Genomic DNA, 15,427 nt, shown 5'->3' with positions numbered 1-15,427 from the left:
AGAAAATGGTGGGAGGATGGAAAGTGACAGGATAGAAAATATTTTAATTTCTCTCATTTTTGTTTGGTTGGAAGTAGAAAAGTGTAGGGATGGAAAAAATGAGTTTGTATAAATTTACTCACATACTCTTGTTGAAAAATGATGCCTAATTAAAACAAAAAAGTGACAAACAAGTAAAAAAAAAAAAAAAAAAAACAAAAACAAAACAAATCACTGTCACTCCATGCCCAAGGGAAAACAAAAAAGAAAAAAAGAGGCAAAGTGTCCTAAGAAAGCAAAAGAAAAAAAAAGAGCCAACGTTCACCCAAAAAATAAGAAAAAAGAAAAAGAGCCAACGTTACCCAGGAAAACAACTGGGGGCATTTTTGTCCATCTAACAAGTCACACACTCTCCCTCAGTTTTCTCTCCATTTTGGAGAGAAAATAGTTGGGTCTCACCACATTTTTTTACTCTCCCCTTCCTAATCAAACACCCTCCAAAAAGTTTTTCCTCCTCATTTTTTTTCCATCCTCTCTAAAATCCACTCTACCAAACATACCCTTAGGGACTGTTTGGATTGGGGGGAAAAGGAGGGTGAGTGAAGAAGAGTGAAGAAGAGTAAAGTAGAGTTAGTTATAAATAGGTTAATTTTAGGCTAAATTTACTTTACTCTACTCTACTCTACTATAGAGGTGGCAATTCGTGTTTGCGGGTCGGATTTGTGTTGTGTCGAGTCATTAGTATTTGGTTATATGGGTTGACCCGAACACGACCTGTTTATTAAACAGGTCGACCCGACCCGACATGTTTAACTTATTTAATTAACAAGTCATGTAAAGGTCAATACAAATGACCCATTTAATAACCTATTTGATTACTAGGTCATACCAAACCTATATAATTTTTATCAATTTCCATATATCTAAAATTAAAATACAATTACAACTATAAATATAGTAATAAACATCTAAAAAAAACCATTAATTAAGCAATAATATAAAAATAACTAATAATTTTATAAGCTAAACGAGTTAAACGGGTCAGACGAGTTCGCATGTTGAACATAAATACGACCCGTTTATTAAACGGGTTAACCATGTCAACTCGAATATGACTTGAACCCATTTAGCCTCAACTCATAGCCTGTTTATAGAGGGTGTAAGAAGATTATGGAAACTGGTTAATAACATATATTACTAGGAACATATAAAAGATAACATGAAAATGTGGGATAGAACACAGCACAAGATACAACAAGTTAAAAGATATTATTAGATTTAACAGCTTTTTTACATTAGACATAAGAGACATAAAAGAACTTCTTACTACAAGGGCTAGCTTTTCTCTCTTCACTTTGCCCTTTACAAAGACACTAGAGGCCTATTTATAGGCAAAAAAGTAAGAAAGAAAGTATTGAGTTTGATGTGTGTGCATAAAACACATAGATAGTTAAACTAGAAAAAGTATAAATTTTTGTATTAATTTAACTAAAAATCTAAGGAGGCTGATGTAAATGCTCTAACTAATTAAGTTAATTAAACTCAATTAAATTTGTTCATCTAAGCAAGAGCATTATTATAGGTTGGTGACATTGCTTACTTCTTCCATGAGGAGAATTTAAGTTTAAATTCCATTTGCTATTGGTTGTAAGCTAGAGAGAGAGAGAGAGAGAAAAAAAAAAAAAAAAAGGCAGGAAAAAAGAATTTTTTTTTTTTGATAATCAGAAAAAAAAAGAGAGAGTTATTTATAGCTTTGTTCATCTCACTCAGTTTAAGTCAACTCCTTCACTGTAGTCCGTGGTGCACGTTCCTTCAATCATGCAAAAAGTAGACTTGGTAAAATTGGATTTGGACCATTCGAACCCAATGGAGAAATATGGGTATGGGTTATAATTTTTTGGACCTGTCAAAAAGGGGGTTAATATGAACCCAATCCATTCAAATGATAGAGCGGGTTGGGTCGACTTGCAACTCACATGGGTTGACTTGTTTTTCACAAAGGGGTTTTTTTTTTTTTAGTTTCTAAAACCCTGTGTAAAGGTATTTCATGGTTTCACTTCTTGTCTTTTCTTTATTTTTATTTTTCAAAGTTCCTTTTTATTCACAGACACTCATGAATTGCTTCTTAATGAAATCAAAGCTTGAAGACTTCAGTTTACAAAACCTTAGACAGTGTAAATTTAAAAATTTATATATTATTTAACTTTTTTTTTCGAGTATTTTTTTTTTTATTTGTCGTGCTATTATTATCAAGTTTCATTTTATTTATCATTATTTTTTTTTAGCATGTGAAAAAGAAGAAGAAGAAGAAGAAATATGCAGGATTAACCTGAACCTGAAAAACCTAAGTAAAAATAATAGGTTTCACAACCTATACAGGATGACTCGTTTCTAACTCGAACCAGGCTATAGATCGAACCCAAATCCGATAGACCCAACCCGTTTGACAGATCTATTGTCATATAGCAGGCAATGATCCGGAAAGTTGATGCTATCATGTTGATTGTTTATCTTTAGTGTTATAACTTAATTTGGACTATGTTTTAGCTGAACCTTTCATGGTATTGCTGTAACTGTAAATAACGTGGGAATTGAATTTCTGAATTACATACCATTTTACCGACTGTATTTTTCCCCCTATGTACATAATGGAGGGTGTCCTGGCTTTTGTGGGATGCAATTTGATCAAATGTTGGCAACATCAGTTGGAATTGACTTTCTGAGTTACACCATCAGTTGGGACCTGTCAGCTACCAATTTAAAACCTTCTCACTGGTCAATTGAGAGTAGCATTTTCATTATGGTGAGACTCAGATGTCTCTGCAGGTTGGAATCATTGAGTGAGTAGCAATGTAGAAAGTCAATCACGTGTTACGGTGAACAATTTTTTGTGTAGCTTAAAAGCTCATCATCAAGTGACAAATAGGAGGGAGGAGGAATAGTGATTGCATTGTGGTTAAGTTGTCTCTTGTCAAATCTCATTAGGCACAACGAGTTTTTGAGGTTAAGAATTTCAAATGTTCTTAGGTATTAGGTGTGTGAAGGCCACTGGAGTCTTAAACTGGTAAACCTAATTTTAACATGATCGTAATTAACATGCCGTTTTAATGGATAAAATATCATAATTCTTTATGTATATTATAGGTAGTTATTGATTGAATTTTTTTTCTTATTTGACAAATTAAAAGTATGAAAAACAAAAAATGGAAGCTGTAATTTTGCGCTTGAATCTTGATAGGCAAATGTGTGATTAAGGTACCATAATTCGTTCTTTTGGAATGCCAAAGAATGAACTAAAATTTTTTACTGTCTAAGAATAATTTTTAAAAAAAGTACTAAAAAATCAAAACTAAATTAATACATAAAAATCTGAAGCAACATATATTCAGTATGAAGTATGAACAATATATATATATATATATATATATAAAATAGAAAATAATTGTTTTTTACTTCATTTTTATTCATTTGTTAAAATAGAATTATTTAAAAATCCTAACAATCATCTATAATTGATTATGCCTTTGAAAATGATTTTTATTTTAATGTACATAATTTCAAAGTCCATTAAAAATTCATTTTTCGTTTTATTATAAAACTTAGTTTTGAAATATAGTATAATTGACTTTCCCATTATCTAAAAAACCAAATAAATGTTATATATGTTTTTTTATTTAGAGATGGTTTCAATCTATAACGTTTGCTTTTGATGATTATTCTTTACATCAATTAATTTTTCAGTTTGAAGTATTAAAAAAACACTCAAATAAATTGTTAAATAGACAAGACCTAAATTTCAAAGTTCCAAACTAAGTTTGGGGTTTCAAATAGCAAATAACCAAAATTTCAAACACAGTCATAGTAAAAAGACAAAAGGAAAAATACAAAGTGATATGATTTGCTATAACGTTTGCTTTTGATGATTATTCTTTACATCAATTAATTTTTCAGTTTGAAGTATTAAAAAAACACTCAAATAAATTGTTAAATAGACAAGACCTAAATTTCAAAGTTCCAAACTAAGTTTGGGGTTTCAAATAGCAAATAACCAAAATTTCAAACACAGTCATAGTAAAAAGACAAAAGGAAAAATACAAAGTGATATGATTTGCTTTTTTTTTTAAAAAAAAAAAACCAAAAAATTGATACCAATAACATTTAGGGATTACTTATGAGTTTGGGAAGGACCACTGCCCACAGGAATCATGAAGTGATCAGTTTCAATTTTGGAGGGCCAAATGATATATATATATATATATTGGCCAAAATTTGAAAATTTATACATCCATATAACCATTTATAAAATGAATAAACTTTTTAGGGGGCATGACCACTTGACCTAAACACAGTTCTAAATTAAGACTTTCAGTGTGAACATATATAGCATGAAGTTGCTACCATTCCTTCAAAACAAGGTGAAATGTCACTATTAGTAAGAATTTAACAATTCAGTCGGTGAAAGACGCATGCCAAATCAAATCCAAAGATGGAATTGGAAGAGTGAAGACTTGGCGTATTTCAGGTCTTCTTTTAAGGAAAAAACATTGACAAATTTCTAAGAGACTAGCTCAGATACCCATTAATGTCCATACTCCATATACAAACAAAATGTAATATTTTGAAACATTGACTAACAATACACTGAAGTCCCATGCGTTTCGAGCTTTAGTATAATGGATAATGACATGACATTTCACAAATAAGCAAACAACACTCAAAATTGTTCCTAATTTGTCATTTCATCCAACTAAATTATAATGCATACAACTATTCTCAGGGAACAGTTAAGAAAATTAAAAATAATTTGTGGAATTGGCAAATCGGAATAAATAAATACTGGGTTTGGGAAAAAAAGTCATATTTTAGCAGTAAACGAACAAGGCAGTTGGCCAATAAGCCAATGAGGAACTGCCATCTGGGTCACTGAATATGAAAAATCCAAACTATGTTCACTGGCTATCGACCATTGTCCACCAAGAAATGAAAATTATTGACCATTGTTGCTCTTAAATTTGATTAGTGTTTGCTGTAAATAAAATAATCAGATAATGATCCAGCAAGAAAAGAATAAATATATATACAATACAATAATTTTCAAACTGATTACTGACTATTCTCTCACGCTCAAATCCTAAGTTGGATATTGTCTGCCAAGAAAAAGAAAATCCATCCCGAATTTGGTGCACATGCTGCACTGAAATTCTAATGCTTAGGACGGAGAGAAGCCCATCAACCCCATTATCATATAATTATTCCAATTTAATATTCTATTATTATATTCTTCGAATCTACTTGAAAATAAGATGCAATCATGGCAGAATATCTTGGAAAAACCACTCATTAAAAATCTGGAGTCCTGCAACATGAACCTTTTAATACTTCAGAGAGTTCAGAGTTCAGACTGCAGAAACAATGAAACATCACTCTCATTCTCTCTCTCTCTCCCCTTCCTCCAATAATGAAATAGTATTTTATCAACTACTATCAACCTAGGCAACATCCTTCTGAGTTGGTTAGCAAACAAATCTGAAATTTCATTTGTTTATCAACCAATAAAAGGAAACAAAAAAAAAAAAAAAAAAAAAATTAGAACTTCAAAAAAAAAAAAAAAAAAAAAAAATACAAGTAAAATTAGAGATGATTCAGGTGAATCAAATCTCTCTTAACAAAACCCAAAGAACTAAAACTGAGTCTAATAAGAAAGGAAATTCTATGCATTCTTTGTCCCTTTCAGACTTAAGAACTTCCTGATCTACATTAGAGGGCTATTAAGAAGCCCATGCCAAGATGGAGCAAGTCCATTCCAGCTTTCTCTTCCTGAATCAACCTCACTCATGTTTGCATCACCATTGAGCTGCCAAGGGAAACCCCACAAGACCCTATTATCATTTTCTCTCCCATTACACAATTCTTGCTTCATGGTTGTCACTGTCACAGCGGTTGTTGTTGCATTACTCATTTGATGATCTTCATATGGCATCTGCACCATTTCTCCACTAACCCCAACGCCACCACCATTATCCACCTCTCCTCCCATGTTCCCATTACCATATCCCCCGTAATACAAGTTGTGAAAATTGTTATTCTGACTATCTAGAAAGCCAGTCCTAAGAGCATCAAGAAAGCCAGGACCAGGGTTTCCAAGGATATCACAATGGGAACCGGTAGCATTTCCCATAATAGGAAGATCATGGTCATCAAATCCCAACTGCCCACATGACTGTTTTTGGAGCCTAGCAAATGCAAGACTGAGATCATTAGTAGAGTCATAAGTTAGGGGTGGGAAGCTAGTGAGTGGGTTGTTGTTGTTGGGTGTGAGTGGTTGATCTTGGGTCCTCTTTGATGATGAAGATGATGACCTCTTGTTCTTCCTGCACCCTCCACCAACTGGAACATTCCTCAATGTTCCTCCTTTTGTCCAGTACCTCCTGCATGACTTGCAGAAGTACCTTGGCTGAGAAAGACTGTAGTTGTTGTAGTAACAGAACTTGGTGTTGGTGGAGTCACATCTTGGGCATTTTAGAGCTTGCTCTGGCTGAGGCCTTGGTTTCCTCTCTGGCTGTGCTTTTGAGCAAGCCAACATGTTTTCTAGTGAATGAGCAGGCATTTCCTGAAGAGACCAACAAAAGGATTTTAAATACACACATATATATTTTTAAAAAGACATCATAAACTTGAAACCAGAAATCTCTTAAAAGAGTGCTTCTTTTTCTTTACATGTTATACTAGGATAAAAAAGCATAGAGGGAATACATAGTGGATATGTGTTAATCAATTTTTCATGTATAGTAATCAGTTCAATAGAACAAACACAATCAAACAAAAAATTTTGAAAAACACAATCTCTAATTAAGTCAAGGAAAGTTTTTATTTTTTTATTTTTTAATTTATTTCCTCCATATATTGTTTTGATCTAATTTTAAGAAAACAATTATAATATTTGAAAACCCTAACTCTTACTGCTCATATTAGTTCACTTGAGGATTTAACAAAAAAAAATTTGCTTACTACTCTAATTGCATTGAATATGCTATTGATTGCCTAGGGAACTGAGGAAAATAAGTGATAATATGAAAATTGAGATTGGAAAATTTGTTAAAATTTTAGCGTTTTCTTTTAATTTGATCTTCTTGATAGCATATGGATCGTATATAAGAAAACAGAAAATATTCTCTTGATTAGTACAATTTTCATTGAAAATCTAAACCCCAAAACCACACAAGTTTCCCTTCTTAGGTAAAAAAAAGGAACAAAATCAAAACTAAAACCTTTTCTTGTTTAGACAAGTGTGAAAAGAATGGTTTACTTGTTTGTAACTCAAAAAAGCAAACCATTTGTACGCATAAAATTGACCAAACACAATGAAAAGAAAACAAATTAAGCTTAAAAAATCCATTTTAAAAAAAAATCTTTTCTTCTAGCCCTTTAGTTTATTTGTACCCAAAACTGATAAGAACAACATCAAAACTGAAGACTACACATCTTTTAGAGTAAGACCCAGAACCCCAAAACACTTACCAAATTAGAAAAAAGAACCATAAAAGGAAACGAGAGAGCAAAGGCTAAGTGGGGAGAAAAATTATTAAAAAAAAAAAAAAAAAAAACTTGAAAAAGAACAGCCATGTTATTGTTACAAACTAGTTTGCTTAATATCCTACCTGGTGTTGTCCACTTGAGGGATCCATCCCATGCAATTAAACACCACTGCTGAATTTCAAAGAGATCTGTGTATCTCTATGTGTGTTTGGTTGCGTTTATAAGTGTGTATTTGAGAGAGAGAGAGAGAGAGAGAGAGAGAGAGAGAGAGAGAGAGATGAGAGCTTAAGAAAGAAAGAGTGTAGACTCTGTAGAGAGTAAAGAGAGAGAAAGAGAGAGATGGATTAAGCAGTCATGCAAAGTGAGGAAATAGAGCGACTACTCTGAATATATAAAGCAACCCCAAGAGAGAGAGAAAGAGAGAGCTCTTTTAGAGAGAGAGAGAGAGAGAGCAATGATGGGGTTCCCGTACGGGATGGCCGAGATGAGAGTTGGCTTAGCCTTGCACGCAGAGAAAGCATTTAAGAAAATTCGAGTCCTCTCTCTCTCTCTCTCTCCCAAGTGATCTGTTTTCTGCAACGGTTTCATATGTGAGACCAGAAACCCTTCAGGGCCCCCACAAACAGTCTTTGTCTTTGTGGGTCCCTTTCTCGCGTGGATGCAACTATTTTGTGGACCCCACACCCACCTCCCCCCTTAGGCCTTAGCCTTAGGTCCCCACACCTCCACCACCACCACCCCCCAATTCCTCGCCAATCCCTCTGCGAACCACATCGCCCACAATCGCAATTCTCGTGTTCCTAAAACTTAAAAATAAAAACGTATTACATTAAAGTATAAATATAGACTTGTATCAAAAAAAGTATAAATATAGACTTTGACAAAGAATGATAAACGGAGATTTGGTCTAATAAGTAGAGAAGAAAGAAAGGGTTCGAGGCTATGTAGTAGTAGTAGAAGTAGTACTGTACTGTTTTGTTTTTTGTTTTGTATTGTTGTATTTGTTGTGTTTTTTTTGTTTGGGGGGCCCACAGAACAAGTAAAATTGTTGATTGGTTCAATAGGTTTTTGTTTGCCGCTGTTGTTGTTGAAGGTTCTGATGATGTGGACTTGTAATGATGTCTAGGACAGGCAGGGGGACACTTATGACAGTGACAGAGAGGATCTTTGATCTCTCTTTAACATCTTCGTTCCTCATCCATCTTACATGGGTTTACTTAATTACGCCCACAAGTTCTAGATTCTTAATATTTTTCAATAATTCTATTCACATAATTCATCTTAATTCATTTATAGTCAAATTAATTTTAATGGTCAAATTCATTTTAATGGTAAATTTTGTTGTGATTGATAATCTTTTTGTCGAACTAGAAGCGTTGATTGTGGTTCAGCTATTCAAATCATTTGAATCTTTGCTCATTGGTTGCAAAAACCCATTAAAGCATTCCACATGAAGCAGGTGTTCGACATATTCTGTGAAGTCAATTAGTGTGTAGACTGGCGCTAGCAAAATTTTGAATTTTCCTCTTATGTTCTTATACAGTATTATTTTTTATAACCCTGTAATAAATGAGAAATTATTAAATTTATTGGGAGAATTGTTGAAGTGGTTTTTCCAACTAATAGAACACAATCGTTTCTCAAAAAAAAAAAAAAAAACTAATAGAACACAGTTATTTATGTAAGTATGTAAGTCAACTTCCTAATTAATGCAAAACAATATCACTAGGGTAATTTACACTTGCGTAAATGATAATATTTTTATTGGTCGGAAGACCATTCCATCAGTCTTCTCAATGAACGTAATAATTTCATGTAATAAACACTTTTTCAACCTTTGATATATGGTGAGAATTGCTTGTAATAGTTGGTGTTTATAATAAATCCAAATTTAAAGTAATGCCTCAAATAGAACCAAAAACTCTCTCTTAAAAATGAAATGAAAAAAAAAAAAAAAAACATTAGTCTGTGTTACACATGCATACACATGCTAGATAGCCCACCAGGGCAGGAATGTGGTTGCTTTGGTTTGGTTTGACAGTGGTCCCGCTGAGAACATTGTGACTTGTGTGTATATATGGTCTTTAACTCTTTATTTAGTCCCGGCTTCTAAACAATATTATAGTCTATACTCTATAGTCTATAGTCATCATCATCATTTTGTTTTGCAATTTAGTGCGTTCCTACGTCAGTTGAATGTATGTCATCCAACTCATGGAAAAATGTGTACCAATAAATATTTACTATACCATGTTTTATATATGCAATAAGCTGTTGCTGATGTATACCCTTTAATTCCCTTGTATCTTCCTATTACAACAACAACATGATCTTATAATTTGCATCATTGCTAGCTGATCAGGGAGGAATAAGAACCAGTTTCTTTGTGATACGTGTGCCGGCACGATCATATTGTGAAATGCCCGAATCATTTTGTTGCATTTGGTCACTGGTTCTTATCATTGAGTTTAGTCATGTCTACCTATTTACTCAATCTTCTTGAGCAATACTTTCTTGTCTCACATGATATGTTGTATACGTGAACTTCAGTCTTCATAAAGAAACTCATCCATCATCATTTATATGTAAAGAGAAAATATTTCATCCTAAAATATTGACTTTTTTTTTTTTAATAATGGATGAATTTGACTAATTTGATTTTAAGAAATATTTTCTATTCACACATAATATGTTAGTATTGGTATTAACTCATATTTGTTTGGATAAAGTCTAGCCGGAATTATGTTTTCCAACCTATTATGTGGCGAGTTATAAGACTATTTATGTGTATTATTTAAACAAGTGACATGACTCATTAAAAAAGTCATGTGACTAAAATTACACATTGATTATTTCTTCAATCACCACATAATAATTACCGGGAAAATAACTTCAAATCGATTTGGAGTTAAACTTTTTACTTTTTGTTATTGGGTCACTAAGTTGGGGACCTTATGGGTGTAGCAGAGTGGAGCGCAATGAGGAGTGTAAAAGAGCAATATAGTGAATTACTATTGCAACCCTATTTTCTCATATCATGGATTATTAGTCGCTCACTCCCATGAACATAGTTAAGCTCATTGCTTGATAAAGGTATTTTAGTCCATAAAAAAATTCATCAGTACATTTTGACCCGTCAAGGTAGAAGTCACTCATAGGGATAAGTTCCCTATTCAAAGGCCTCAACATCCCGACAGTTTAGTAGTCCGCTATTCTCGAAGACCCATTGGGTAGCTCGTGTATGTGCTCGATAGGCAATTTGCACTTCATCCTTTGCTTGGATATCAACAGATGGAGGATCATCTTGACGGACGGGTGGGTATTCCAATGGATGGAGGATCATCCTGACAGGCATGCTGACGGTTGATTTGCTGGGTCCCACAAACCTTTACGTATTATCCATTCATGTGTCCCTACATGGAAATAACTTGCACACTGCGTACAAAGACCTTACTACACGTTTATATCCTCCCTATATAGGAAGAGAAGCCCTAAGATTTTGGAGCCTTAACTCCAAATCTTCCCTACAAGGAAAGTCTCTACTTTCGAGGGATCTTGGTTAGCTCTATGCCACTATATAAGCATCAAACCTCCTCTTCTTTAAGGTACGTGAAAATTCCTAGCTCTCACACTATTGAGTTTCTTGGAAATATTCCTATTTCTGATTTAACCTTCGCAGGGTTTTTGGATGGCACCCCACTGGTACTTTCTATTAATTCTTCATTTTCTTATTCTTCAAGTACCTTCATTGGCGTGCATGGACGATCAACTCACTGACGATTTTGTGCATCATTACTGCCAAACTATGTAAATTCTTTGTGTTGACTTCTCTCCTCCCCTCTTCTTTAATTTTGTCTAAATAGAATGCATAGATGAACTTTAAAATGAAATTCACTATTTATTATGTGAATGGAGAAAATATTTGACCCCAAAATATTGACTAACTTTTTATATGTGTTTCATAAGGGTTGAATATCTAGCCAAGAAAATGAAATGACTAAAAGCATAAGACGGCAGAAAAAAAATCTTCGCTTTCACTAAGATGTACATCAAACAAGCATAAGATGGCACCCCACTGGTACTTTCTATTAATTCTTCATTTTCTTATTCTTCAAGTACCTTCATTGGCGTGCATGGACGATCAACTCACTGACGATTGTTGCATCATTACTGCCAAACTATGTAAATTCTTTGTGTTGACTTCTCTCCTCCCCTCTTCTTTAATTTTGTCTAAATAGAATGCATAGATGAACTTTAGAATGAAATTCACTATTTATTATGTGAATGGAGAAAATATTTGACCCCAAAATATTGACTAACTTTTTATATGTGTTTCATAAGGGTTGAATATCTAGCCAAGAAAATGAAATGACTAAAAGCATAAGACGGCAGAAAAAAAATCTTCGCTTTCACTAAGATGTACATCAAACAAGCAAAATAAAAGCTCTCATAAAAAAGCTGCATTAATTATGCCCCTCGTCACTACACCCCATATATAATATTTTTGCTAACCAAAATAATAATAATCATTCGACGATAGTCACTTTGGACTTGAGCCTACATGTTGTTGTCTAAAGTGTTCTTTTTTTTTTCTTTTTCCTTTTTTATTAAAAAAAAAAAAAAAATCCATGTCTAAAGTGTTCTTCATGTGCGGTGTGAGGTATAATCTCATAGAACATATGGTTATGCTGGGTAAAGACTAACCCGAAAGCTTATATAGCCAAAGGGTAACAATTCGAATGCATGTGGGGGGTTTGTATGTGACACCCCCGGCAAAACAAAAAGATGGTGAAACGGCTTGGAGGCAGGAAATTGGACTTATAATGTCGTTAAACTAATTATTTTAAATCGCTTCATTGTGTTGGACCACAATTTCATGCATTTATATATTCAAGGCAAACATCTACATGTATTTCGATTCAAAAATATAACACGTCAACTTACATGTATAAAGCATTCACATAGGAAGGAATCCATCACTAAAAGCTGATATAATGTTGATGACAACGTGTCCTATCCTAGTGATGAATGCAACCACCAAGGAGTGCACAATCATAAATAGATTCAAATTAATTAAATTCTCAATCCCAAAAGAAATTAATGAATAAGGGTAAAATTATTTATTATCCAATTAATTTTCCTTAAAAAGAGGAAAAATATTTGTGTTTTATTTATCAATACAAACTATGTATTTGAATTTTATTAAAAAAACATAATGTATTGCACTTAAAATTTAAACAATACTTAAGGTTTTTCAAATATATATATATATATCTCTCTATCAAGCTATGCTAAAGATTTAACAAAAGACAGAAACAAATTCCAATCTGTTTTACGTTAGGCAATATATGGAATAACTCCTGACATAACAATAAAAGTAAGGCGTGTAGGTAGATTGACTCATTAAGTTCCCATTGAAATAGGATCCGCACAAGAAAAAGCACTTGCCAAATATATATATTATAATTGTTTCATGTCCATTTGTAAGTTGGAAGCAATTTGAGTTGTAAACTCCCTCTGAGATCTCACCTAATGCATTACACTTAATTATTATATCTAAGTTTTGTTTGATAAATATATTATATAAATGAAGTGTTTCACGCCCTTTTTTAAGTTAGAAGTAATCTGAGTTGTAATATCTCTCTTTTATATAAAGTATGTTCAACAAGACAAACGCTTCAATTATGAGAATCAAACTTAAATCTCTATTGTACGGTAGTACCAACCACGAGAGTTTGCAAACATCATAATTTATATCTTTGGGACGAGAATTTAGGGAGAGACCATTATAATTTCAAGTTGGACATGCAGGTGGCTTCTTTGTTAATCAAGACCACCAACATAATTATTAAGCCGTGTTTGATTAATTGAATGTCAAGTAAGAAATGGAATATGATCTTTATGTTTTTCTCTCTTTCATATCTCCATTTCTGGGCTTGACTAATCATTCATAGTGCCTTTGTCACTTAGCAGTTGGAAACAGCTTTCCTCTTCCATAATTTGAAGTCTATCTAACTTTAATAAAAATTAGTACAGCAGATAACCTTAATAACATATAAAATAAAACGCATCATTGCGTGCCGTTCTTTAGGTAAATGTCTCCCAAAAAAAAAAAAAAATTCAATAAAATAAGAACATGTAATCCACATGCAACCCACTCAACAATGTGGTCAGCCAATCAATCCAATCAATCAGAAATATTAGAATCACACGGCTAGTAGCTAATATTCCCATGCAACCATTTTGCATATTTCGAAAATTACCATTTATGGGCCAAGATCCTTGGACTAGCTGGCGGGAAACTCAATGATGCCAACCAAAATTCTAACCTGTCATCATCTATATATTTGAGAAGTAGGAGAACAATAAACAAACAATGATTGATCCCACTCTGATATCATATCGATCCCTTTGGATCCTAAGAATATTTTTTGCTTTATTAGCTCCTACTCCTCTTCCGACTTCTATTTCAAAAGCAAACAACGACATTTTATTTTTTTTTGTTTTGTTTTTGCAATGTGAAATGTGAATTAATTAATGTAAAAAGAGAGGAATTTGTGATAATCAAGAGCAGCACCACACTTTGGCTGCGAAAATTATGGTGTGGGCCAAGGCAAAGATGAATGAATAGTGGGGGCCATTTGAACATTATGGGGATCAGTCAAGTTAGTTGACTGGTCAAAAATTATCAGTCAAAGATAGAAAAAACACATAGGGGAAGAAAAGTGAAAGTAGAATAGGAAGCTGTGCCCCCATAAGACCATTCCATAGAATAGGGTGATCATGTATAGCGCATAGCGCATCTTCTCTTCTGTGAAGAAAAGAATCTGGCAATTCCCACTCCGCAGAATCTTAGAAGAGGTAAGGTTAGCATCACATCTAAGATTGTGCCGGTTAATCAACCAGCACTGACTTGCCTCAAAGCCTCGGACTATGTTCCAACCCTCAATTTTGTCTCTCTCTTTTTTTAATCTTTCTTTGGCCACATAGGAATTTGGATTTTAGACATAAATCCTCGAACTGGGCATTTTTTACATTTTACGGGGCAAGCTTTTGGAACAAATTACTTAGTACTAACAACTAATATCTCTCCCATAAAAATATAAAAAATAAAAACTAATATCTCAATGTTGTGTTCAATGTAGGATTAGAGTGTGGATTGTGATAGTTAAATGAAGGATTAGAGTGTGGATTGGAGGTATAATGGTACTTTATTGTTGTTGGGCACTAATATTGTAGCATGTACTAAGTAGCAACCATGACCTTGTGTTAAAAGAGACAATAATTATTTGAGTCTACTATAATGGGTAATTATTGAGTACTCTCGGAATACTATGAATGTATACTCATTTCTCTCACATAACTGTGGGTCTTATTAATTAAATTTATGGTAAAATTCACAATTTATGTGAGAGGGAAAGTATGTATTTATGGTACTTCCGAAGTATTCAATAATTTTTCCTATTATGATAGTTTTAATGGGAAAGTGAAGTCAGTTAATCAACTTGGCTGGAATGGTTATATTGTCTTTTCTAGAGTTACAGTTGAGATATAATAAAAGGCATGTCTTGAGCAGTATTATAATTGTGGAAAAAAAAAGTGTAATTCTTATATAGGCTTCATTGTGGTAGTTGAATACGTGAATATAGTAAATGGCATACATTATTAATAAGCCAACTTATTTGCTTAAATTTAGCTGATTAAAGTGCATACTTAATCTCAAATGGAGTGGAATATAATTTTTACTTTGAATTGCAAGATAAAATTATTTGCCTCATTTTGAAAGAAACCCTGTCAGTAAAAATAAAATTGCTGTGAATGAATAATATTTCCTCAGTTCATGATGTGTTCTATTTTGTGAAGGACGATGACTTTATTTACTACAGTTTAGTCTATAAAAAAGCTGTGTACC

The 15,427-nt window shown here is 33.1% G+C and overlaps 1 protein-coding gene across 1 annotated transcript; it reads right to left on the bottom strand.

Annotated features, from left to right (window-relative positions):
* Window positions 1-5,301: 5,301 nt before the first annotated feature.
* Window positions 5,302-8,083, bottom strand: LOC126733194 (dof zinc finger protein DOF2.1). Its single transcript, XM_050436408.1, has 2 exons — window positions 7,638-8,083; window positions 5,302-6,589 (listed from the first exon to the last, which is right to left on the bottom strand). The coding sequence occupies exons 1-2, from the start codon at window positions 7,662-7,664 to the stop codon at window positions 5,732-5,734; spliced, it is 885 nt and encodes a 294-aa protein (XP_050292365.1). The 5' UTR covers window positions 7,665-8,083; the 3' UTR covers window positions 5,302-5,731.
* Window positions 8,084-15,427: the final 7,344 nt, after the last annotated feature.

The sequence above is a fragment of the Quercus robur genome, chromosome 1, assembly GCF_932294415.1.
Source record: "Quercus robur chromosome 1, dhQueRobu3.1, whole genome shotgun sequence".
In the NCBI taxonomy this organism is placed as follows: Eukaryota; Viridiplantae; Streptophyta; class Magnoliopsida; order Fagales; family Fagaceae; genus Quercus; species Quercus robur.
This window is presented reverse-complemented; position numbering and strand designations above follow the sequence as displayed.

What these genes read in the sequence shown, in the direction of transcription:
- LOC126733194 (XM_050436408.1), bottom strand. Translation starts at nt 7,664, where the DNA reads ATGGATCCCTCAAGTGGACAACACCAG. An exon ending in CCTCAAGTGGACAACACCAG is followed by an intron (nt 6,590 to 7,637) that starts GTAGGATATTAA and finishes TGGTCTCTTCAG; the next exon opens with GAAATGCCTGCTCATTCACT.